The following is a 25,439-nucleotide window of genomic DNA, read 5'->3' as shown; positions in this document are numbered from 1 at the left end:
GGGGCTTCCTGCCCCTCACCCGGCAGCTGTATTCAGGGTGGGTAATACACTCCCGTGGTTCTCTTTGCATGCAAAGCTCAGGCCTTGTGCCAGGCACCAAGTGCTTCGTATTTATGAAATGAATTTCATCCACAAAGCCCGCCCCTGGGAGACAGGCCTTCTTACCCAGTAAATACAAGTGAGGCGACCTGGGGATGCAGGCTGCGCCACATCGCGATAAGGCTCCCCGGCGACAAGGTGGGAAGCAGCAAACCCCAGCATGCCAGGATGGAGCCCCGAGCCTGCGCAGCAAGGGCTGCTGACCCCGGGACTTTTACAGCCACCTGCGGCTCAGGGGCTCCGCCAGTGTGTGCGGGTTCGGCAGGACGCCAAGCCCGGGTCTACCGGGTTCTGAGAGAAGGGACATCCAGCCCTCCTCAGGTGTCCGTGCCCGGGGAGCGCGGTGAGGAATGAGCCAGAACAAGCCTGGCGGCAGGACTCTGGGCGGCGGAGACGCTTAGGGAAACCCGGGCAAGATGAGCCGGCGACCCCACCAGACAACCACCAAGCAGTCCCTTTAACCCCCAAAACTTTCTCTCTCCACAGGGGACCCCAGAGGACGCACATTGGCTGAGTCGCCTCCACAACCCGCCCTTTGTCATTAGCTATTGGCTGCCGTCAGCATCCATCACAACCTGAGGATTCCTAATGGCCCTCGTTCTTGTCCCTCTGGGGTGGGCGGGGCCGGCAGGCGACACGCCAGCCTCGCTGCCCTCCCTGCCTGCCCCAGTCTGTGACTGGAGACCTGAAGGTTGCCGAGGGACCGAGGCCGGGGGCGGCGCACCGGGGCGGGGCCGTGCAGGGCTCCAGGGGCTCACCGATGCGCTGTCCCACCGGAGAGCTGAACGGGTTCCCCAGGAGAAAGTCCATCGCCACGGCTGCCGCTGCCAACGACCCGAAGAATCAGCTGACGGCAACCGCCGGCGCCGACCTATCACGTGACGTGCCGGACGGCCCGCGAGGGGGCGGGGCCAAAGAGGCAGCCGGCAGGGGGCGGGGCTCAGACCACGCCCTGGCTCTAAAAGTTTTTGGGGCGTGGCCTAGGGGACCTTGGTGTGGCTGCACACATCCCACTTTCCCCTAGTGCCCCAGGCCACAGTGCCTGGGACCCCTGCCCTGATTCCTCTTCTTTGAGATGGTTTGCATACCTCAAGGAGGAGGTTAGGGGCAGGGGGGTGTATTTCCTTAGTTAAGTGTCCATTTCTGCTATTAATGAACTGATCCCGACAGCGAGCGCCCATTCCCTATGGATACTGGAATTAGATCAATGACTTGTCATTTTATTTTTTTAGGTCACAGGCTCTTCTGGGGAAACAGTTTCTGCAGATAAAAGAACCTCAAAAGCCTTTCCTAGCGTTGTGATCTGAGGATCTCCCTCAGCCTCCCTGGCTGCGGTGTACTTCGTGTCAGAGTCATCCCCTGCACCTTGCGTACCCCATCTATTGCTTATGACTTTTATTGCCGACATGCCCTAAAAACACAAGAACCGCTGTCCTGGTGGATTGGGCTACAGTGGGGTGCTTTCTATTCACTGATCATGATGGGATTGTCAGATCTGAAAGGCCAGCAACAGACTGCACACATCTTGGATGATGGAAAACCTAAATTAGAACATAATCGCTTCTGTATGCTCACTTGCTTGCACTAATGGGCTCTGCTAACTTTGGTATTCAGTGTCAAGAGTGCCTGCAGTGTTCCCATGAGGCTCAGGGCACCCTTTCCCCAGCTGGCGGTGACACCCAGGGAGGACTGGGATGCTGTTTTTCCAGTGGCTGGTGTCTAACACAATGATTTGCATATGAAGGCTTGACAGGAGTTCAGGCATGTGGCCTATTTCAGATGACCATGGCAGGCACTTTCCAGATCTTTCCTCACACAGGCATGCTGCTTGTCTGTAGGGCGGGTCCTTAGCATGGACTTCTTTCACAGCCTTTAACCTCCCCATGTTGGGTACTGATTTCCTACTGGTTCTTGCAAGTTTTATTCTTTGTGGTAGAAAATGAAAAACCATATGTATACTCATGAAAAGGAAATGGTATGGCATTAACCCCATGCAAACAATATTATATAGCTACTCAAGCAGAGAGGGAAGGTTGTAGATTTTCATCAACAAAGTAGATAATGATATAAATAATGTTGTGTTGGTAAGGAACAAATTTAGTAAAAAGTCTGTTTCAACTCAATTTTTCCTTTTAGTATTTTACTGAGAGTAAAAGTGCTTGCCTCCTTTAAGACTGCCATACTGCCTCTCTCCCTGAAGCACTCGTTTTATTCATGTGAAAGGAGAATCACACACACACACACACACACACACACACACACACAGGAATCTTCCACCTCTTGGTTCACTCTCTCCGGCAGCAGCCAGGGCTGAGCCGGAACTCCGCCAGGCTCCCAAACGGCCTGTTGGGATTCAAGTACGTGGGCCATCCTCTGCTGCCTCCCGGACGCGCGAGCAGAAAGCTGGATGGCAAGTAGAGACGGAGTGCAAGAATTCCAAGCGGTGGCTTAACTTGTTACTCCACAGTGCCACAAGTGCTTCCTTTAAGCATTTTCAGACAAAAATCAAGATATGCTGCCTTAGAGAACTTCAATGGAAAAAAAAAAAAAAAAAGAAAAGTGAAAGCAAGCTGGACATAAAAAAAAATGAGAAAAATCTATAGTTTTTCTATAATTATGTGTAAGGACTGTAGATAATAAAGATTCAGATGGATTACATATATGATTTTTCATTTATCTTTTAAAAGATGTATTTATTGAAATGCAGAGTTATGGACAGGGAGAGACAGAGGCAGAGAGGCAGGGAGAAGATCTTTGATCTGCTAGTCGACTCCCCAAAGGCTGCACAGGCCAGCGCTGGGCCAGGCCGCAGCCAGGAGCTTTATCAGGTCTCCCACACGTGTAGGCACAGGGGCCACTGTCCACTGCTTCCCCAGGCCATCAGCAGGAAGCTGGATCAGAAGCAGAGCAGCAATGCCCACCCAAGATGCTGGTGCTGCAGAGGGCTGACTTAACACACACACACCGACCCCGAGTAAGTACACGATTTCAATGGGAAGGTAAAGACAGCCCAGGCTTGGGGCTTGATGCACCAGTGTCCTTACTCTGGCTCTGCAGTGATCTAGCTATGTAAGTATCTGCCTCCTCAGGTATAAGGGGGTGAAGACGAGGGGGGAGGGTGACGCTAGCCTGGAGTTAGGGAGATGACACTAGCTCGGTGTCCCAGTGGGGACGCTGGGCCTAGCAAGCCTGCCCTGCCTGAGCCAGCGGTGACGTGGCGGAGCAGCACAACACTCACATACAGCCCTTACCGCACTGACATCTTGACAGCTGAACACCGTACCATGCACCGTGCTCTGTCTGCCAATGGAACTCGCTATCACATTCACCGGATTTGCAGTTCAGAAGAGAATTAATGAACAGAAGCAGAATAAGTTGTTAAGAAACTAGCTAAGATGGGAAACTTGACCTCTATTTTTTTTTTTTAAAGAAAATTTTAGTGTGGACTGCAAAAAACAGGTTTTATAACTTTATAGCAACTATGATTTGCACAATCAGGGAAAAGACAGCTGAGACTGGACTACAAATATTAAAAATGTGATTTTTAATAATATAAGTACAAAATTTTCTTTATACAACCATAATGGGATTTGGATCAAACCAGTAGGATTTATTTAAAAAATAAAATAAAACAATGATATAAAAACTGCAAGAAGGTCTGAATCCAAAGATTTTCCTCTAATAGTACCAAATACCACAAGGTACAGATTATTATACAAATGTGTACAAATGTTAAATACAAAAACAACAGGGCTGGGTTCGGAGGAAAAGAGCGACAGAAAGCAGCTCCCGATGAGGACTGCGGTACGCACAGCTGGCAGCAGGACTCCTTCCCACACTGACCTGCTTCGTCCGGCATCCTGCTCAAGCCGGACAGCTCCGTGCCACACAGGAAACCTCCTGACACAGGAAATCAAGCTAAGATTTCTATTCTTGATTTTGGTTCCTAAATGTTCCCATTTCCCTTTCTGCTTCCCTAATTAGATCTCAAAGTGCTGTGGGCAAGAGGATCCGGTAGGCAGGACACTCTGGAGCAGCCCAGCCCGGCGATAACCCCGGTGGTGACAAGAGCGGGCATTCATTAGGATGCAAGCTGGCCACAGGACCCCCGAGGTCAGCTCTGACGCTACAGAACTTACTTCCTAGCTGGGGGTGGGTTTTGGTTTCAGCTCAACCCAGAAGTGCTTGATTCTACCAACTAGGAATCCCAAGACCGGCTCTTGGGAACTAAGGGCGGCTGGGAATGTTAGCACTCCTTTGCAGTTACCGTCTTGACATTATTGAAGGCCATGACGTTCTGGATAAAGAATTAGAATCCCGACACAATGATTCCTTTCTGAGGTTCAATACCTTAAAGTAGGTGACTGGGCATTTTGGGACAGATCAGAGGAAGGAAGGGGGGGAAAACACAAATCTGTCCTCCACATGCTGTTGCTGGGGAGGCTTTGTTATTAAATTATATATATACAACACAGAAATTTACAGGATAAGTTAAGATCTAAGCGATTTAAAGAGTTAAATACACATAATTAAAATACACATTCACACACACATAAATAAACCCAGATGAGAACCAAGTACTTCTTTGCCATTCACTTCTATATGGAATGCAGAATAGACCGTTTCTGCCCACCAGCAGAACTACAAAGACAGACTCAGGAATCAGACTAAGTAAAGTTTGCCTTCCACAAATGCTGAGTAGAGCAAACTTTGCAAGGAGTTGGTGGCCCAACCTACTGCTGTCAATGAAAGAGGCTAGCTCCCAGCAGCGTGCACCAAACCTCCGGGTCAGCTCGGAGCATGTGCAGCCTCACAGCAGGCCCTGGCAGCTTCTGCTGTCCGCTGGGGCTCACCTCCGATCTGCGGCCTCTACTGAGGCTGTGATGATACCAAAGATTACAATCGGTTTGGAGACATGGACAACTGGATGAACTGGATGACCCCTCTGCTCAGTTCAACTGAGCCATTTTAGCAACTACCATGCAAATGGTGTTTCATCTCCCACCCATGTTGCTTCAGGTTGAAAGGCTTTGTACAAACTAGCATCACTTGGCCTCTCCACACAATCTTTTCCATCACATGTCCAACTATAAGACAGGTAAGGCAAATGGTCAGTGATGGGCCTGGAGGTGCAGCTGAGCTTGGAAAAAACAATCATTTTAGCAGTCCATACAGAGATGCACTTGGCACCCAGAACAAGCCCCCAGCCCCAACTTACATTGATTTTTAAGGCAGATTTGTCCACCATAGGAGAAAAAAAGGAATCCCAAGCCCACATTCAAGCCAAAGTTTCCTCTTGGTTAAACCTTTGCCATTTCATCAAATTATTTAAAGCAAAGTAGTTACAGTCCTATGTATACACTGTACATTATACACATATATATATGTATGTATGTATAGATATATAAAAAATTTAAAACCTACACCCAGAGGCCAGCAGAGGGATCTGCACAGTTATGTACACACAAACCGGCAAGGGCGAAGGACAAGGTTTCTGTCCCAGGCTCCTGGCTGTCACAGACCAGGCATGATGTAAGCAATGTTGTCGAGCGTGTTTGACTGCAAAACAAGGAAAAACGGTTCAGTTGGTCTTGGCTTCCTGAGACACGCTACCTGGCTCAGCACAGGGAGATGAGAAGGGCAAAGTGGAGTCAGAGAAAACAAGCGGGAAGGAAGGCAGCATTGAACGGTCCTGCTGACTTCTCCCATTCCTCCCAGGAACACGCTGTAGCAAAGCCCTGCACTGTCTGTGTGCAGCACACAAGAAGCGCAGGAGCTGCAGGAGCCTCTGGCTGGAAGGCGGCTCTCCAAAGCACTGCTTTGGGAAATGGCAAGTGTTCTAGCTTTCTTGAGAGTGTCCCATGCATTTTACAAAATAGGATCACATTCCAGGGGCTGAGAGATGAAGGGAGTCAAGCAGTCTGGCGCCTCATATTAAAGAAAAACAGGGAAAACTCACCAAGACTTGTTTGGGACAGCCATTCAGCTCAGGCAGCTGTGTGGTAAGACATGCCAAAGGGCCCAGTGCGCAGATGATGGAATCCAAAAGCACAGATAAGCTGCCGGATACGGCCACCATGCCCTGGAAGGAAAGCACACCGTCACCAAACGCCACCGATGCTCTGTCCACCTTCTGGTGGATTCCTCATCCGGCTCTCCAAGTCCTGGGCGGGTCCAATCACACAATAGGAAATTTCCAGAAGAAATGGATGATACCTACTTTGCCTACTTTAACCATTCCTAAGCTACGTATTTCTTACATGTCCTTGAGGAAGTCAGTCACTGCCCTTCCCTACGACTGCATTTCTTCCTGCAGAGAGCTGCTGGCAGGCCACACGTGTGACAGATCCCTGTGACAGAACTCAAGTGTGATGGCTGCGAGCCATACACGTTCGCGTTCAGAACACACACATGAACTTCTCCAAGCAGGCAGCTCATTTTTGTTGACAGCTGAACAGACCATTTACCTGGGATGAGTTTTCCACTCTCAAAAAGAAGTGAACTGCATTCATTTCAACTTTAAATTTGCGATTCCATGGGCCTGGTGGCGTGGTCTAGCAGCTAAAGTCCTTGCCTTGAACGTGCCGGGATCCCATATGGGCGCCGGTTCTAATCCCGGCAGCTCCACTTCCCATCCAGCTCCCTGCCTGTGGCCTGGGAAAACAGTCGAGGACAGCCCAAAGCTTTGAGACCCCACATAAATGTGGGAGACTTGGAAAGAAGTTCCTGGTACCCGGCTTTGGATGGGCACAGCACCAGCCAGTGTGCTCACTTGGGGAGTGAATCATCAGACGGAAGATCTTCCTCTCTGTATATCTGACTTTGTAATAAAAATAAATAAATCTTTAAAAAAAATATGCAATTCCAAAGAGATAAGAGAAAGCAACCTGGTGCTGCAGAGCTCCCTGCCCAGCTCTGGTGCACCCTGCTCTAACGATGGGCGCTGCAGGAAGAAGCCCCCACGTGAAGAGGTCTGGACAAGCCCGCACGGGACCAGGTCCTGGCCCCTCACCGCCTGCTGTGCCTGCTGGCATCTGCAGTGTGGACGGGACAGGTGATAAAATGTCTGGATGTACATGCTCAGCCAAGTACCAGAAGTGACTCCTACTGCTAATACCTTCCTCTCTGACACTGCACTCCCGGCTCCCTGCTGGGTCTCTTCTTTTGGCTATTCCTCAGTGTCAACATGCCAGGAAGGGGATAACCTTCCCATCTGAGTCCACCACTCCTCCTAGCATCTACTTATCTGCCAAGGTCATCGTCATTCACACAACTGCCAAGTTCCAACGTCTTGGCAACCCTTGACTCTTCCAATCCTTCCCCTACCTTATTTTTCCTTTATATTTCCTGAGGGCAGCAGTACATCAGGCAGTTAAGAACATGGACCTGGGGCCAGTGCAGTGGTGAGGCAAGCTAATCCTATTTGAAATCCCAGATATGGCATGTTGCCAATATCTCATATGGGTGCTGGTACGAGCCCTGGGTGCTCCACTTCCGATCCAGCTCCTAGCTAATGGCCTGGGAAGGTAATGGATGATGGACAGGACTTGGGTCACTGAACTTACGAGGGAGACCTCTCCCTCTCTCTGTTACTCTTTCAAGTTAAAAATAAATAAACAAAATAAAAGGAACATGGATTTAGTGGTCACTCTCCAAATTGAAGTCTTTGCCTTTAGAATAATGGGTTTAAATTGGGAATGCAAAGAGTCCAGAATTAGGGAGATTACAGCAATGACTCTAGACATGACAGAGATTTCTGTTTAACCCACAAGTGCTTGCCGAGTGCTTACTCAATCGCATTTAGAGTAAGTGGGTTTGCCTTTAGAGTAAGTCTCCAATTTTTCCTTTTGTAAAGCTGGAAGAAAAAAATTCTGCCTTATAGAGCTGCACTCTAAATTAAACAATCCATGAAAACTTTCAGTAAATATTAGTCATGTCCTATTACTCTAGCCTTGCAGTTAGCTACAGCGAGGAGTCTACACCTGGTAAGCTGGCAGATTCTAAGTGCCCTAGGGCAGGCGCCATGTCCTACGGACCTTTGCAGTGTCTGAGCAAGCACTGATGCAGTGTGCACTGTAACCAGGAGAGGCTCCCCGGGTGACTGAGTAAGCACTCAGCAAGCACTTGTGAGTTAAATGGAAATCTCTGTCATGTGTATAGTCATTGCTGTAATCTCTCCCTGATTCTGGACTCTTCACATTCCTAATTTAAAGCAGAAGACATTGTTAGAGAAAACCAAAGGAGAGGTCTGAATATAAACTCCCCACTTGAAAACATTCCTGCCAAGCCAAGTGCTTAGGTGGTAAAGAATAAATGTTTCAGAATGCCCAGGAAGCAGCTCTGGAATTTTGGGTTCAGGTCTTATGTTTTCTTTTTATTTTAATATTTATTTTTTATTTGAAAGACAGAGTTACAGAGAGAAGGAAAAACAGAAAGAGAGATCTTCAACTATTCAAGTTCTTTTGACATCTGTTAGATTTTCAGAAACTAGCCAAAACACTTAGACATTCACGTTCTTCTCTTACGGCCTGGCTCTGGCACTGTATTTGTTGAGTAATTCAACTTGTGCACAGAGAAGCAAGTGATTAGTTTTATATTTCCACAGTGATTTTTTTTTTAAATCAAAAAATGGTTTCAGTAACTTAGACTGATTTTTTTTTTTGGTGAAATGTCTTATTAGAACTAAACCCTACGCTCCCCTGCTAGGCTGCAGCTCCTGCTGGTGAACATGAGAGCCAGGGCTGGGGGCAGGCCAGGCTACACAAGCTGGCAGCACCCTTCAGGATGTGTGGGGTCATATTTGGGTGTGGGATGAGCTGAGCTAAGCTGCAATATCTGTGGGTGTGCATGAGAACTGCAGAACGGATTGGGCTAGGCCACAGCACATGCTGGCATGTGCAAAAACTGGGGATGGGGATGGGACAGGTGGGGGTTATTTGGGGTTGCCTCAGCTAGGTCTCAACACCCTCTTGGGGGCCTGAGGGCCGGCCTATGGTGGGCTGGGCTGGATTTGGCTCCAACATTGATTGATTCGTGTCAGAGATGGATGGAGGAGGAAATGACCAGGCAGCTGCATCCACCAGCATGTGCACTGGCTGGTGTGGGTGATGGACCGAATCTGACCCTGCACTAGCTGGTGCACACAAGAGTCAAGTGTGAGGTCATAATAGGCAATGTTTCTTAGAAGACTCCTCAACTAGATGGCTAGACTCAAAGCCTGGGCACAGGGAAAATCACAAGATGGGTGGTCTGACTTTGGAGTGCATGCATCAGGACTGGGCCTCCTTGCTTGCCGGTGTCTGTGCAGTGGTCAGCATAGCCAATGCACTCAGGGGACAGTTAACAGCTAGTTCATCTAGGTCAGCACAAGATGTTCAGTGCCTTGTCAGAGGTTGGAAAGCAGAACCACACCTGCCAAGTTTTGCAACATGATCCTGAATATGTGGATGCACTAAGATGGACTTGGTCAGCCAGCAGACCTTAGAAAGATCTTCTTAACTCTGGTGCTACGATGCTTGACAACGTCTCAAAATTATCAAAACAACCCAAGTAATTCCCTTGGAACGTTCTTCCCCATACTGGGATTTCTAATGTGTGAAATGACTATCTCCTATGCCTGGGTGCTGATGTGATCTGACAGCAGGAACAAACCCCCTCCTTCTCACCTCAGGAGACACAGGAAGGAAAAAAGGATGGGAACAGAAGCATCCAATCCACCCAATTCCCTCATACCCTGACCCTCCCCTCACTAGGCAGAGGCCCACATGGCTATTCATCCCTCTCATCTACGTAAAGAAGGAGCCAAAAGCTGGGACCAGCATTGTGGCTTAGTGGCAGAGCTACTGTGTGTAATGCTGGCATCCATACGGTGTCAATTTTTTTTTATGATTTATTCATTTTTATTAGAAAGGCAGATTTACAGAGAGAAGGAGACACAGAGAGCAAGACCTTCCATGTGCTGGTTCATTCCCTAAGTGGCCACATATTAGCTGGAACTGAGCTGATATGAAGTTGGGAGCCAGGAGCTTCTGGGTTTCCCAGGTGGATGAGGGCCCTAAGGACGTGGGTCATCATTAGCTGTTTTCCCCTAACCAGGGAGCTGGAGAGGAACTGGGACATGAACAAGCACCTATATGGGATACGGGTGCTTGCAGGCACAGGATAAGCCAATTGGGCGACCACTCTGGCCCCATGGGTGCCAGTTTGAATCCTGGCTGCTTCACTGCTGTTTCAGTTCCCTACTATGCGCCTGGGAGTGCTGTGGAGGATGACCCAGGTCTTTAGGCTTCTGAAGTCACGTGGGAAACCTGGAAGAAGTTCTGGGCTCCTGCTTTTAGCCTTGTCCAGCTTTGCTCTTGTCGCCATTTGGGGAGTGAGCCAGCAGATGGAAGACCTTGCTTGCTCTGTCCCCTTCTTTCCTCTGTAACTCTGCCTTTCAAAAAAAAAAAGAACTAAAAGCTGAACTACCACTACATTACTGAGTTAGTTGAAAAGTTGAAAAGTTAGTAAGGTTGAAGTTGAATGGTCACGGAAACGAAACATGGCAGCTTTGCAGGTTAAATTTTGTTTGTGAATAGGAGGGGCATTTTGAAAGTGAAGGCTAAGGGACAAAGACATATATACATATTAGGACAAAGACACCCGGAGGGCTCCCATGTACTTCCCATGCAGGGTAAGGCAGAGTCTGAGCACGGTAACTTCCCCACAGGCTGTTTTCAAAGAAGCACAAGAACTCTTAATTCTCTGGCAATCTAATCCATTTATTCAAAATTTCACTGGAAATATATAGAAAAATACAAACTACAAGTAATCAAAATCACTGTGGGATCTGTATGCATATTTTCCACTGGAAAAAAAAAATTAGTTATAGGGTACTTCCATTTCTTTGTTTCACAGTTTCAATAGGATGGTACTAGTGTCAACTCAGAGAACCAGTTAGTAGATACCAACACTCTGCCTGTTTCTATTGCCGCCACTCCCTTGACCACTGCTGCCTGGCGACACTTAGCAGGAAGTAGCTGCTCAGTGTCTGTATGTAAACGAGCCAACAGATCACATCACGCAGGGTCTGCCACAGTGTGGCCGCACTGGCGCCAGTGGTACCCACCTCTGTTTCCTGCAGGCGGTGTCCGATGAGGCTTAGTGACTCTCCCAGCAGCTGGAGATGCGCAGCCACATCAATGGGCTCTGTCTCAGGGGCTTTGGCCGGCGAGGCTGGTAACAGCATGGTGGTGGGTGGGGACTTCTTTTGGGGTGACATTACTCCTGCAGAAGAAGCTGGGAACAGCAAGATGAACTTGAGAAACTTGCCTACCATCTGGAGCACCACAAAGAGGTTCTTCATGGTTTTCTTTTTCTATGAACTGACTATACCACGCATCAACAAAACTACAACTTATGGGATGAATGAATCTAGCCCATGACCTCCTTTTGTGTGGCCTGTAAGCTAAAAATAGTTTACATTGTTAAATGGTTGCAGAGAAGACAAAGACCAATCCATGAGAGAGAAAGCAAGTGCTACACCAGGCCTGTAATATTCACTCTCTGGAACTTGGCAAAACGGACACGCTTCACATGTCCTAAATGTGTGCATCTGTTTCGCAGATGATAAGGTTCAGCATCAACACCTGGGTACCAGGTGCTTCCCTACACAGCGCCTCCGAGGAGAGCCAAGGCGTGCGGGCACGTGGTCGTCACCTTTCACTCTCACGGAGCCTTCGGAGCTCGATGCTTTCCGCTTCACAGTTGTGGCTTCTGCTTTGTTCTGCTTGTGCTGCAGATACTGAGCTTTTTGTTTCCAAATCTGTAATCACATTGGTGCTCGATCAATTAAGGACAAGAGAGTAAAAGGAGAGCAGATACAGGAGGATGGGGAGGAGGGGAAGGGCATGGAGTGAGAGCTGTAAATGCGGGTCTCGGGGTGGCCTTCTGACCACTGATGTCACGAACACCTCAGCAGGGGAGGAGGGACTCTGCTCACTGCTAACACAAGTCTCAGCTCTGACTTCAGATCACTGAAACGTAAAATTACAGAGACAACAGGTGGCTCGTTATGCCATCCCTGAGGCTCAAGTATGTGCTTTAACTTCCTGATCGGCACTGCCCATGGCAGAATAACAATGACATGGAACACAGAAACCAAAGATAAATGATTTGGATTTAAAAAAGCTGTCATTTCATGCAGAAGAACTTTGCCTTAAAGCGAGACGGCAAGCCCTGCTCCTACACCACCTTCCCATCCTCCAGCTGGGAAGAGACCGGGAGAGACCTGGCGATGAGGATTTATCCGCCCTCCAGCTTCCCACAGCACATGCTTGCTAAGGGCAGCGTGATTTTCCTCAGTTCCCAGACCAGGGATGACACGTTAATGTTTGTAGTAACCCTGAATTCAGATTTTCTCTCTCTCTTTGAAAGGCAGACTTAAAGAGAGCGAGGGCAAGACAGACAGAGAGAGAGAATATCTTTCACCTGCTGGTTCACTCTCTAAATGGCTGCATTGGTCAGAGCTGGATTGGTCTAAAGCCAGGGGCCAGGAGCTTCTTCTGGGTCTCCATGTGGTAACAGGTGCCTAAGCATTTTGAGCCATCCTCTGATGCTTTCCCAGGCACATTAGCAGGGAGCTGGATCAGAATTCGAGTAGCTAGGATATGAACCAGTGCCCATATGAGATGCTGGCATTGCAGGTGATGGCTTAACTTGCTATGTCACAATGCTAGCCCCCAGATTTTTTTTTAATCTATTTTCACTCTCTCACAGAGAGCCCAAAATGGTCAAAAAAGCTGGAGTTGGACAGGTCTGAAGCTGAGAATCAGGAGCTTCTTCCAGGTCTCCCATGTGGCTATAGGTGTCTCAGGACCTGAACCATCCTCTGTTCTTTGCTAGGGGCATTAGCAGGGAGCTAGACTGGAAGTGGAGCAGCTGGGACTAGGACTGATGTCTCTATGGTATGCCAGTGTCAAAGGTGGAGAATTAACCCGATATGCTACCGCACCAGCCCATCTATATAACACTTGGAAGTATTACCTAAGTTAGGTCATATTTTGGCTCAAAAGTAACACTGATGGAAAAGAAAATTAGACCAAGCTAGAAAAGACAGCTTCCCTTATAGCTAAATCCTCTTGAGAGTAAATGGAAATAAACCATTTTTCAATGATTCACAATTTTTTCCCTATTTTTTATGTTGTCTGACCACATGGTCTACAGGAGTACCCCACATCCAGGAAGGCAGGAAACAATGAAGGCATGTCTGGATAGTGTACTTACCAGTTTGTCCTTTTCTGGCAATTGCTTCCACACTTCAGCCAACTTTTTACTTAGTTCCCCAAAATCTGGCATAAAAGAGTAAACATGCAATAAAGAGTTAACTAGTGTTAAAAAAAGATTAATGGGAGCAACAGTTAGAAAAAATATTTTGAAGAATGCATTTAAACATCACAGCATTCTTTCAGAATACTAAAGCTAAGGCCATTACTTTTCATCGAATTTTTTGCTACAGCAAAGGGACTGTTTCGGGGGATCACCAGCTGGGCTCACATCTTCCCACATGTGCTCCAAAGGGGTTTCTTCCTTCAGCATCCTTTTATTTGGCTGCACAACGCAAGGTCTGCCAACTTAAAGACAATCTCTTACAGAGAACTGGATACATGATGGCAGGTTTTACCAACACCCCGAGCATCCTGTGTTCATGGATCAGAAGCCATGTGGAATACTACCCTGCCTACCAAATCCCAACTTTATGCTTTACAAAGCACGGTTGCATGTGTGCTCTGCAGCCACCTTGCGTGGCGGGCACTGCAGAGAGGCAAAGGAGACTTGCAGAGGTTAATGACTTGTCTAGGCCTCTGGCCTCATCTTTTTCTCACTTAATTTCGTATACAGACACAAACACAAAGGACATACCTCAGGCCATCCAATGTAAAGCTGTAACAAACAGCTGTGGATCTGGGAACGAATGCTGAGGTGCATCGGCATATGCACTGTGCTTTTTGGGGAACATTTCAGTTTAGGGTTATTCCCTTACATGGTTTAAGCCGTAGGTACAGACAACTAGTCTCTGTCACAAATGCTGAACTGAGGCAAAATCTAAAGTGACTGCAGAACTGAACGAAAAAAGGAGACTTGTTTCGTAACACTGGGGGAAGATGCTGCCTGCTGACTGAGTGACGATGTGACACAAAAAGCCTAAGATCAGAAAAGTGCTTACCTATGCCTGGGTGGTCGGCCACGATGGTCACACGGTACTCTTTGCAGAACACCTGGTAGGCCGACATGCTCTTCTTTTTGGGCTAGCGCCGAGGAGACAGAACAGGGCAAGGCATTGTCAGACCCTCCCGCAACGGGGACAAGACAGGAAGCACATCTGTCCACTTTTCCAGCCAAAGTATTAACCATCTTTCCCAAACTAGGTAATTCTGAATCCATGCCACATATCACTCAGAAATGAGTATCAGTTTTACTTCCAGCAGGTAAAAACTCTCTTTGTATTCTTCAGCTTGTAGCAGCTACATGCTGATGCTCAGTAATTCTTCCTATAGAAAACATTGTCTCATAAAATTCTCTTACTCCTTTTCTAAACTTCTTTCTTTTTTTGAAAGTAGAGTTACAGAAAGAGAAGAGAGACAGAGAGATAGTCCATCCACTCATTCTTGGGGCCAGAGTTGTAGTATAGCCTGCAAAGCTGCCACCTGCAAGGCCAGCCTTCCACATGGATGCTGCTTTGTCTGGCTGCTCCACTTCCGATTCAGCTCCTTGCTAATGGCCCAAAAAAGCAGCAGAAGATGGCTCAGGTGTTTGGGCCCTGCACCCATTGGCCTTGAGATCCAGATGAAGCTTCTGGCTCCTAGTTTTGGCTTGGCCCAATCCTGGCCATTGCAGCCATCTTGGGAGTAAATGAGTGGATGGAAGATCTTTCTCTGTAACTCTTTTTATTTTTATTGCAAAGTCAGATACACAGAGAGGAAGATCTTCCATTGGATGATTCACTCCCAAAGTGACTGCTACAGCTGGGGCTGAGCTGATCTGAAGCCAGGAGCCAAGAACTTCCTCTTTTGGTTCTCCCACGTGGGTGCAGGGTCCCAAGGCGTTGGGCGGTCCTCAACTGCTTTCCTAGACGACAAGCAGGGAGCTGGATGGGAAGTGGGGCTGCTGGGGTTAGAACCAGTGCCCATATGGGATCCTGGTGCATTCAGGGCAAGGACTTTAGTCTCATTTTCAGGATGAGAAAAAATGAACTCAAAGAAACAGTGCGTCATCCAGAGTCCCGAAGCTAAGCCACCAGTGACGACCAGCCTGCTTTCGGGGCCAGGGAGAGAAACCACACTGCTTCCTTACTGATAAAGTTCTCCCGTACTGAAGGGCGAGGCCCTTTCCTCACAAGCTACCAGCAGGCACCAAGGAGCACTCCTCCACCTCGGTCAGGCTTGGTCATAATGACTGGACACACAGGGCTTTACATGCTCCAGGGAACTCTACTTTGCTGCAACAGATTCTGGGGCCAAAACCAAATCCACACAGTCCTGCCTCCTCATTTCTGCGTCTTGTTTTAAAGAAAGCTTTTCACGCACTTTCTTTGCTTACTTCTCAACGTTGTTTCTACCAACTATCCTCCAAGGGCTGATGGCTGAACAGACGCGGCAGGGCTCCCGAGCCCCTGTGAGCGGGGGGACACTCCCGCCACAGACTCTACGGTGAATGCTTGGGACAGAGAACGGACTTGAAAAACCGTGGCATGCTTGCTAAAAATGTACCTTCAAAATTTTATAATCTTGGGCCTGGTGCAGTGGCCTAAATGGCTAAAGCACTCGCCCTGAAAGCACTGGAATCCCATATGGTCACCAGTTCTAATTCTGGCAGCTCCACTTCCCATCCAGCTCCCTACTTGCGGCCTGGGAAAGCAGTCGAGGACGGCCTAATGCTTTGGGACCCTGCACCCATGTGGGAGACCCGGGAGAGGTTCCAGGCTCCCGGCTTCGGACCAGCATAGCACCGGCCATTGCGCTCACTTGGGGAGTGAATCATTGGACGAAAGATCTTCCTCTCTGTCTCTCCTCCTCTCTGTATATCTTACTTTGTAATAAAAATAAATAAATCTTGGGGCCCGGCACGGTGGCGCAAGTGGTTAAGGTTCTCTCCTTGCATGCCCGGGATCCCATATGGGCGCCGGTTCTATCCCGGCAGCCCCGCTTCCCATCCAGCTTCCTGCCTGTGGCCTGGGAAAGCAGTCGAGGCCGGCCCAGAGCTTTGGGACCCTGCACCCGCGTGGGAGACCCGGAAGAGGCTCCTGGCTTCGGATCGGCATAGCATCGGGCCGTCGTGCTCAGTTGGGGAGTGAATCATCAGACGGAAGATCTTCCTCTCTGTCTCTCCTCTCTGTATATCTGCCTTTCCAATAAAAAAATAATAAAAATAAATCTTTAAAAAAAAAAATCTTTAAAAAAATTTTTTTAATAGTTCACCTGTGTGCCTGACATTTCTAGGGTACATGATGAAAGAACAGTGTTCAAAGCCTGTATAGCCCAATCTTTCCCTACTGTGGAATCAATGTCATAACTAAAAATTGACAGCATATTAAGAATATGTGCTTGAGAGTTCTCATAGCTCATCGTGCCCAACTACAGAGCCTGCAAGGAAGGCATTTAGCAATGTTTTCTCAAAGATAATCCAGTCAAAGGTTAATTGTCCCTATTTCATAAGGCTGTCTAGATCTGTAACATGAAATTTGAATGGCCTACATAAAACCAATCACATTGCTTGGCCGATGTATCAGCTCAAAATTCACACAATGAAGAACAGGGTTCCCCTCGTGATTCTTACAAGGCCTTTGTTCCACTATCCAAAAGCCAGCCACCACTGGCGGAGTAACTGGCTGGCGTGGCTACGGCAGGGATAATGAGAACTTTCAGACGCAGACCTCGTTCTATGGGAGAGTGTAAAATAGGAGAAAACACAGGAAATCTTAAGTTGAAAAGCCCAGAGTCTTGTCCCAGCTACAACATGCAAATTCTTTCATCCTGGATAAAACACATGACAAGTGAACAGCTTTCCTGACACGTGATAGTAAAAGTATTTCAATGAAAAAAACAGGAAGCCTAGAGACCAAGAAGAAAAGGTTTGAAAGGTGAGAGAAAAAGAAAGTACCTTACTATACACTGTGGCCTCCATTTAGTAACACGTATTTATTTAGGATCTGCTCTGGGCCAGACAATGGGACCACAGCCAGGAGTGAGCTAACAGACGGGCAGGTCAATACATCATGACAAGCATTCTGCTACTACAGGGAAGTGCTGGGTGCCGTGGGAGCAGGGAACAGGAGCACTGCACTCAGTGAGAGTCCGAGAGAGCCTTGCCGAAGAAGTGATGTTTAGTCCCGATCTGAAAGGAGGAAGGTAGATGAAGCGAGGTGAAGAACACTCCAGGGAGAGGGACAGGAAGGAGGAGAGAGATCAGAGATGCTGCTGGAGGGGCAGGCAGAGTTCACACACAGGGCCTGTCCAGCATCAGAGAGCCAGGCCCCGTCGGGGAGAGACAGGCCTGCACTTTAGGACTGCAGCGAACAGACCAGTGAGAAGATACAAGAAAGGGAGGAAGGTAACAGCAAGTGGGGCAGAGGCCACGCCGGCCTACAGCCAAGACAGAGGCTGCAGACCAAGACTGGAAAGAGGGGCACATGTGGCAGGATGGAGAGGGATGGGTCTTTACACTTGATCTTGGCCAAAGGGCCAGCAGCGAGGAGACTGGCCTCTGCTCTGCAACAGAGCTGGGTTAAATTCTTACCACACCCATCACTAAAACCCTGCCTCACTCCTGGGAGATTTCATTTAAGTTTAACTTGGAAAACAACACTTAATGGGAAGGTGGGAACTAATCCAATGGGGCTTTGCACTTCAGCAGATATTTAATGATGCTATTTTTCTGGTGGGCAAAATTCAAGATGGTCCCAAGATTCCTGCTCCCTGGGAACACACCCTGTGGGGTGCCCTGCCCTTAATGTGGGCAAGCCTAGTAGCTGTGGTAGGTTATCAAGCTCAGGACTATGTCACGTGGTAGAGGGGACTGTGCAAATGCTGAATTACTCCAAATACCAGAACAGGCCTGCCCTTAGCCAGGGAGGAAGAACTGGGGTAGGTGCTGTGGCATAGCATGCCAAGCTGCTGCCAGAGTCCCACATCAGAGGGCTAATTCAATCCTCCTGCCTGCTAATGCACCTAGCAAAGCAGCACGTGACGGCCCTACTATCTAGGTCCCCGCCACCCATGTGGGAGGATGGACGGAGCTCCTTGCTCCTGTCTTGAACCTGCCCAGCCCTGGCCACAGAGGTCATTTGTGGAGTCCACCAGCTGATGGAAGATCGGTTTTACACTCTCTGTCACTCAGTCTTTCACATAAAGAACATCTTTAAAATTAAAAAAAAAAAGATACTCATGATGCTATATTTTAGAAACAACCAACAGATTGTAAAGTTTATTTTGGAAACACAAAAGACCCAGGGTACTGAGGAGGTTACAAGGTTGAGGAGAGATAGTACGTTACTTCTATACTCCCCACAAACCTATGGTAACCAGGACAGTGTGCTGTTAGCAAAGGAACACATCACCAGAACGGAACAGAGACCCTAAACACAGCTATGTTAACATCCCCATTTCTAATGGAAGGGAGACAAGCTGTAAGTGTCCTGGACAAATGATGCTCCAACAACTGGACGCCCTACGCTGAAACAACAAATCAGTGAATCCAGTCACAAGCCTTTGTTTTTAAAGGCTTATCTTACTTTTATTGGAAAGGGAGATATACAGAAAAAAGGAGATAAAGAGAGAAAGATCTATTTTTTTTTAAAGATTTATTTTTATTATTTTTTTATTGGAAAGGCGGATATACAGAGAGGAGAGACAGAGAGGAAGATCTTCCATCCGATGATTCACTCCCCAAGTGAGTGCAACGACCCGATGCTATGCCGATCTGAAGCCAGGAGCCTCTTCCGGGTCTCCCATGCGGGTGCAGGGTCCCAAAGCTTTGGGCTGTCCTCGACTGCTTTCCCGGGCCACAGGCAGGGAGATGGAAGGGAAGCGGGGCTGCCAGGATAGAACTGGTGCCCATATGGGATCCCGGGCATGCAAGGAGAGAACCTTAACCACTTGCGCCACCGTGCCGGGCCCGAGAAAGATCTTTCTAGGCCTGGTGTGGTAGCCTAGTGGCTAAATCCTCATCTTGAATGCATTGGGATCCCATTTGGGGGCCAGTTCATATCTAAGCTGCTCCATTTCCCTTCTAGCTCCCTGCTTGTGGCCTAGCAAATCAGGAAGTTCCAAAGCCTTGCGACCTGTGCCTGCGTGGGAGACCAGAAGGAAGCTTGTGGCTCCTGGCTTCAGACTGGCTCAGCAATGGCTATGTGGCTATTAGGGGAGTGAACTGTTGGATGAAGGATCTTTCTTATTTTTCTTTGTAAATCTGACTTTCCAATAAAAAATGCAAAAAATGCAAAAAGGAAAAAAGAAAAGAAAAAACTCCCAGAAGACAATACAGGATAAAAATCTAGATGATTTAGGTAATTTGATTAAAAAATGACCTGGGAGACTAAGAGGTCATGAGATAGGGTCGGAGACAGTGCTTTCCTCTCATCGGCCTGCAGCAGCCGGGACTTGGGCATTCAACCCAGCCCTCGTACCTGGCCGCCATCACTGCTGCTTCCCCGGAGTCCCAGCACTGTGAAATGGGCTCTGGGACTGCAGTGACTGCGTTCCTGGCAGGCAAACACCCACCCCAGTGATCACCTGTCAGATATGACACCGTAGGCATGGTTCATTACAGAATAAAAGCATCAACTAGACTTCATTAACATTAAAAACCTCTGGAGCTGGGGCTATGCCACCGCAGGTTAAGCCCCTGTCTGTGGACCCCACAGCCTCTATGTGTGACAGTTTAAGTTCTGGTGGCTTCACTGTCCATCCAGCCCCCAGTTACACACCTGGGAAAGAGCAGCAGGAGATGGCTTGAGTGTCTGAACCTTGCCACCCACATGGAATGCCTACTTGGAGTTTCTAACGTCTGGCTTCTCCCTGGCCCGGCTCCAGCTGGCGTATTCATTTGGGTAGTGAACCACATGATAGAAAATCTCTCTGCTTCTCCCTTTCTCTCTCATAATTCTGCCTTTCAACCCAAATAAAAGCTGGACCAAAGAGCTTACGAGACACTTGATAGAGGACATGCAGACGGCAAACAGGCGTGGAAAAGATGCCACATGTCATGTGTCATCAGAGAAGTGCAAATCGAAACATTAAGATACCAGCACACGCCCAACAAAATGGCCCGGATCCAGAACACTGACAGCACTGTGCCCTGGTGAGGACGCGCAGGTGCAGGAACGCCTGGTCACTGCCCGTGAGGATGCAAAACAGCACAGCTGCTTTGGAAGACAGCTTGGTGGCTTCTCAGAAAATGAAGCCTGTTCTGAAGATGCAAGGTGTCAGGTGTGTGCCTTCGGATTTACTCAAAGAAGCTGAAACTTTGGTCCACACAACAACCCACACAGGGGTCTTCATGGCAGTTTTATTTGTAATTGCTAGAACTACAATGTAGTATATCCAGACAATAAAATATTATTTAGCACCAAAAACAGAGTTATGAAGACATGGAGGGAACTAGATTCCGTCCTGTTAGGTGGAAGCAGCCAACCTGAGAGGCAATGCACGGGTGACTCCACCCGGTGACTGCCATTCTGAAGACAGCGCTTATGCAAAGGCAGAAAGATGACCAGCGGTAGCCAAGGGAAGGATAAAGAGGTGGATGCAGGATTTTAGAGCAGTTGACACTGAAATGGTAGACAGGTAGATACAGATCACTGAACACTGCCCAAACCCACAGAATGTTCCACACCAGCAGTGAGCCCTCGGGTCCACTGAGGATCTGTGAGGATCCACTGCGTCAGTGTGCGTTCATCAGTTTTAGAACCCTACACTCTGGTGGTGAATGTTCAAAGTAGGACAGGCTACACGTGCACGACGCCAGGCTGTGCGGATGTCTTCTGTACGTTCCTCTCAAGCTTGCTGTGCATCTAAAGCTTCTGCATAAATACAGCCTTAAACCCCCTACCTAATTTCACATGTAAGAGAAACCACATTAAACTAGAACCCTAGGCCCTGAGTAGAGAACCCAGTGAAGCCTTACAAAACCATGAAACAACAAATGGATGCTGTTTCAAATGGCTATGTTTGTGGCAATTTGTCATGCTACAATGAAAAATTACCATGAGTTCTTTTCTACTCTGTATTTTCTGAAAGCCAATACAAGCTTTTAATTTAAAAAAAAATGGTGGTAGAGAAAGAATGAAACTATCTGACCTACATGGAAGAAAATGCCAAAAGGCACTTTTTTAAAAGTGTTTCCGTTTTTGGTAAAGCTGAAGTCCTGTTCAGGATGTTGGAGCCGTGAGCTCTGGGGTCTGGCCTTACTCATCTAGCAGCAGCTTTGTATCCCAGGACATTTTAATGCAGACCCTTCTTTTCAAACACTTTCTTGGGCTCAAGAAACACTGGAATGGCACCACACACACACAGTTCAAGTACACTGGATACTCAGGTATCGTGGGTGCTCTCCCTTGCCTTTCATTCTAAGGACCCACACACTGCGCTGAGTGGGGCATGAGATTTAAACTTGCTTTCCCCAAGCAGTTTCTGTATGTCTCTCTGTGTGGACAACTCACTCACTCAAGTGTGATTCTGATGATTGCAGCTGTAATTCCTCAACAAAGTTATGGCTCCCGGTCATATGGTCTGAGGAGAAAGCAAGAAGCAGCTGGGATGGACCTCCTGCTGGACAGGGTATCTGCCAGCCTTTGCCAAGGAGTCTTTCTAAGAACTTTCTGGAGAAGCTCTACCTACCATCTTCTTTATGTGCTGATCCTGGAATCTGACCATCGTAGAGGATGCATCTCTACCCTGTGGACGGTGGACCTCGTGGTCTGATTTTAAATCTAAGGGTTAAACATTTTTCAGGGCACATGCCATTTTCCTAAATTAGCAGTTAGAAAAACACAAAGAATGGATGCAGGTGAAATCACAAAACATCTCCAGGAATTCCAGTCATCCCACTCTAAGACTTTTCTACGCCAGGAAACAATGGGCCTGGTGCAATGGCTCAATGGCTCAATCCTAACCTTCAAGTGCTAGATTCTTGTATGGGCACCAGTTCATGCCCTGGCTGCTCCACTTCCCATCCAGCTCCCTGCCTGTGCCCTGAGAAAGCAGTAGAGGATGGCCCAAGGTGTTGGGACTCTGTACCCATGTGGGAGACCCAGAAGAAGCTCCTGGCTTCGGATCAGCTCAGCTCTGACTATAGCAGCCACTTGGGGAGTGAACCAACAGATGGAAGATCTTTTTCTGTCTCTCCTTCTCTCCACAAATCTCATCTGATTTTCCAATAAGAATAAGTATATCTTAAAAAAAAAAAAAACCCTACTGATGGTTACCACAGTTGCAGAAAGTGGGTGGACACCACAGTGATCTCAGTCAGAGATTGGGCCCGCCGAAGGCAACCAAGGCCATGTAAGGGCCGATGATGGACAAAGGCCAACATTCCCTGTCCTATCAGGACCCAAGCAGGGGTGATGCCAGCACCCATGTCAGAGGGGCATAAACCTTTGTCTCTGCTACTCAGCTTGTCTTTCCCACTTGCGGGCCTCTCCTCTCCTGTGCATTCCTCCACTGTACGGAAAGGCCCAGGAACGGACTTCTCTTCGCATAATACAGGTCTGTTTATACTTGGCTGGTATTTTCTTTTTTGGGTGGTCGGCACGTCTAACACCTACCATCTCCCTTTTCCTTAATTTCAAACTCCGTTAAAAAAAATAAGAAGAAGAAGAAAGAAAACATAGGATGGCCAGGGAATCACACTTGGAATAAAGGGAGTGTACCTCAATTTAATAAACTGTTAATATTTTGAAAGCTTTATTACTGATGAGTAACAAACCACTTGCAATGATTCCACTTACTATAAATGACCTAGGATGCGACTGTACAGCCAGAATCTCCTCTTAAATGCTTCATGAAGTACGTGAACAAATCACAAAATCAAGATGTTTTAAAAAGCCCCTTTTTCAATGTTCTTTACAAAGCAGTCCTATTGAATTCTGGGGGGAGTGTAATAAAAACAGAGTTCACAAAAATCCCTTCTTCCTAACTTTGGTTTACAATCCTGTTTCAAAGGCTGAAACATCCAGGCTCGCTTCAGGACTGGGCGCCTAAGCATCAGAGCTCAAGACAGCAGGCAAGTACTGTACTGGTTTTCTCTGACTTAGAATCCACTTGCTGCCTTGCCGAAGGGGTATTATAGCATTAAGAAACCATGTCTCAAGGGCGCAGGCTTACGTGTGGGGTTCATAGGATACATATTAAAACTCTGGCTCTTCTCTTCCCAGTTTCTCCCTCTTTCAAATTGGTCCAATCAATCACGACCACAATGTATGCAGAATGCCTGAGAACATCTGTTACCCAGTAGGCATTCAATAGATGGAAGCTGCTCATATTCTTATGATTCAGTTCTACCAGAGGGAGAACTTATATAATACCATCACAAGTCTCACTATATCACAGCATTTAATTTATCACGTCAACAACACCTGAATGTGCCAAGCATTGGGCCACCTGGCGCAACGTTAGGTTACTCAGAGAAAATGTGCACATTCCAGAAACATACAGGTAACAAAGGCTTGCCTCGACATAGCAACGTCATAGGGTGGTATTCTAAGAATGAATGAATAGGCTTCCATTGATTGAATAAAACCAAAAGTAAGTTATGCCTGAAATGTAACCATATCCTGGTCTTCCAATGTAAACAAAAAGCATCCACTCCAATGGGATGCGCAATAGTCAGGAATCATCAAGATTTACATACGAGTCTGTACTCCTCTTTAGAAAACAGGACGAAAGGTGACAAGCAAATAAACACAAACAAAACCACCCCTAGGATACAACACTAAAAGGCGATTTTTCAGCAATCACTTTCCTCTGAGTCCATCAGCATTCCTCAGAGTGCACCCCGGTGGCGTTCCCTTCCACAGCTTGTCTCTCCTCCCCAGCGCTCCCCACGGCCTGTCAACTGCCTGCAGCCAGTCTGCTGGACACTCTTCCCTGCCAACACAACTACCCCTCTTTTCTAGTGCCCAGCACAAGTGTTCTCCCAGACTGCTCCGGGCTCAGCCTCCTTATTTCTCCACATATACGTACTCATGAACACCTGGTCTTTAATCCCGGTTCCAATTCTCCTACTGATTTTTAGCTTTTGTATTGCCATTGTTCTCTGGAAATCCCCACAGAGATGACTCGAACGACCAACATTACTGAATGCTTGCTAACACACTTATTTAGCACTGTGCAAAGACAAAGTTCCCACACACCCTGGCTTCCCTGCAGAGACCACGTGGGTCTTCACGCCATGCCAGCTTCCTTTTTTCATCATAATCCATCTTTGCAAAGATGGCGGCAGTATCTAAAGGGATGCGACATCATACACTGCACGTAGGAGTTATACTGAGCTAATGGCTCACAAGATGTCTGTCAAGTGTCAAGTCCTACTGTTTCCCTAGAAAGTTTAATATTTAAAATGGCCCATGGCACCTGCTAGTGGCTGTGGCCCCCGGAGCTCCTAGGTACCCGGATGCCCTCAATGTCTGCCCACATTCTACCCCATTCGCAGCAGTTCTCATCCTTAACTGAGCAGGACAGAGACACCGCATGGTTTCTCCAACATCAGTCACAGAGTAGAGGGGCAGAGACAGCATTCAGACTGAGGCGGTCTGGCTCCACAGCCCAGGCCCCCACCCACATGGCTAGCTGGGCACCCTGGAGCTCACGCCTCACGGGCAGAGCTAGTGTCCCTTCTCACTGTGGCTACTCCTGTTACACTTGTGCTCCCACTTCGCCCTTCCATCTGTGGCCTCCCCAGTCTGCTCACTGCAGGGACAGGCAGCATTACACTTGGAGTGTTCCTTGCTATCTCCAAGTAGACTCTGCTAAATACTGAAAAACTAAACAAAGCAATAATCCAGGGAAGACTGTTTTCTCAAAAACTGCATAGGAAACTTTTATGCCCATGTCAGGTTTAAAAAAAAAAAAAAAGACTGTAGGGGCTGGCAGTGTGGCACAGTGGGTTAAGCTCCAGCCTGTGACGCAAGCATTCCGTATAGACACTGGTTTGAGTCCCAACTATTCCATTTCAGATCTAGCATCCTGTACCTGGAAAGCATCAGATGATAGACCAAGTATCTTGGCCCCTGCCACCCTCAGGTGAGAGCCAGAGGGAATTCCCGACTCCTGGATTTGGCCTGGCCCAATCCTGGCTTTTCAAACCAC

General features: G+C 47.8%; 2 protein-coding genes across 5 annotated transcripts in view; both read right to left on the bottom strand.

The window, feature by feature from the left end:
* TOM1 (target of myb1 membrane trafficking protein) overlaps window positions 1-957 on the bottom strand; it is a 33,295-nt gene extending 32,338 nt beyond the window's left edge. For all 3 annotated transcript variants that reach the window (XM_040985199.1, XM_040985206.1, XM_040985221.1), the window contains exon 1: window positions 858-957. In XM_040985199.1, coding sequence (XP_040841133.1) covers window positions 858-909 — 52 coding nt within the window. In that variant the 5' untranslated portion in view covers window positions 910-957. The remainder of the gene's footprint in view (window positions 1-857) is intronic.
* Window positions 958-4,050: 3,093 nt separating this feature from the next.
* The window catches only part of HMGXB4 (HMG-box containing 4), a 30,350-nt gene continuing 8,961 nt past the window's right edge, over window positions 4,051-25,439 (bottom strand). For both annotated transcript variants that reach the window (XM_040985180.1, XM_040985187.1), the window contains 6 exons: window positions 14,303-14,384; window positions 13,363-13,427; window positions 11,797-11,902; window positions 11,207-11,376; window positions 6,059-6,181; window positions 4,051-5,658 (listed from right to left, as the gene is read on the bottom strand). In XM_040985180.1, coding sequence (XP_040841114.1) covers window positions 5,614-5,658; window positions 6,059-6,181; window positions 11,207-11,376; window positions 11,797-11,902; window positions 13,363-13,427; window positions 14,303-14,384 — 591 coding nt within the window. In that variant the 3' untranslated portion in view covers window positions 4,051-5,613. The remainder of the gene's footprint in view (window positions 5,659-6,058; window positions 6,182-11,206; window positions 11,377-11,796; window positions 11,903-13,362; window positions 13,428-14,302; window positions 14,385-25,439) is intronic.

Source organism: Ochotona curzoniae, unplaced genomic scaffold (genome assembly GCF_017591425.1).
Source record: "Ochotona curzoniae isolate NIBS_2020 unplaced genomic scaffold, NIBS_Ocur_1.0 contig_1014, whole genome shotgun sequence".
NCBI lineage: Eukaryota > Metazoa > Chordata > Mammalia > Lagomorpha > Ochotonidae > Ochotona > Ochotona curzoniae.
The sequence above is the reverse complement of the archived record's forward strand: the minus strand, read 5'-3'. Positions and strand labels throughout refer to the sequence as shown.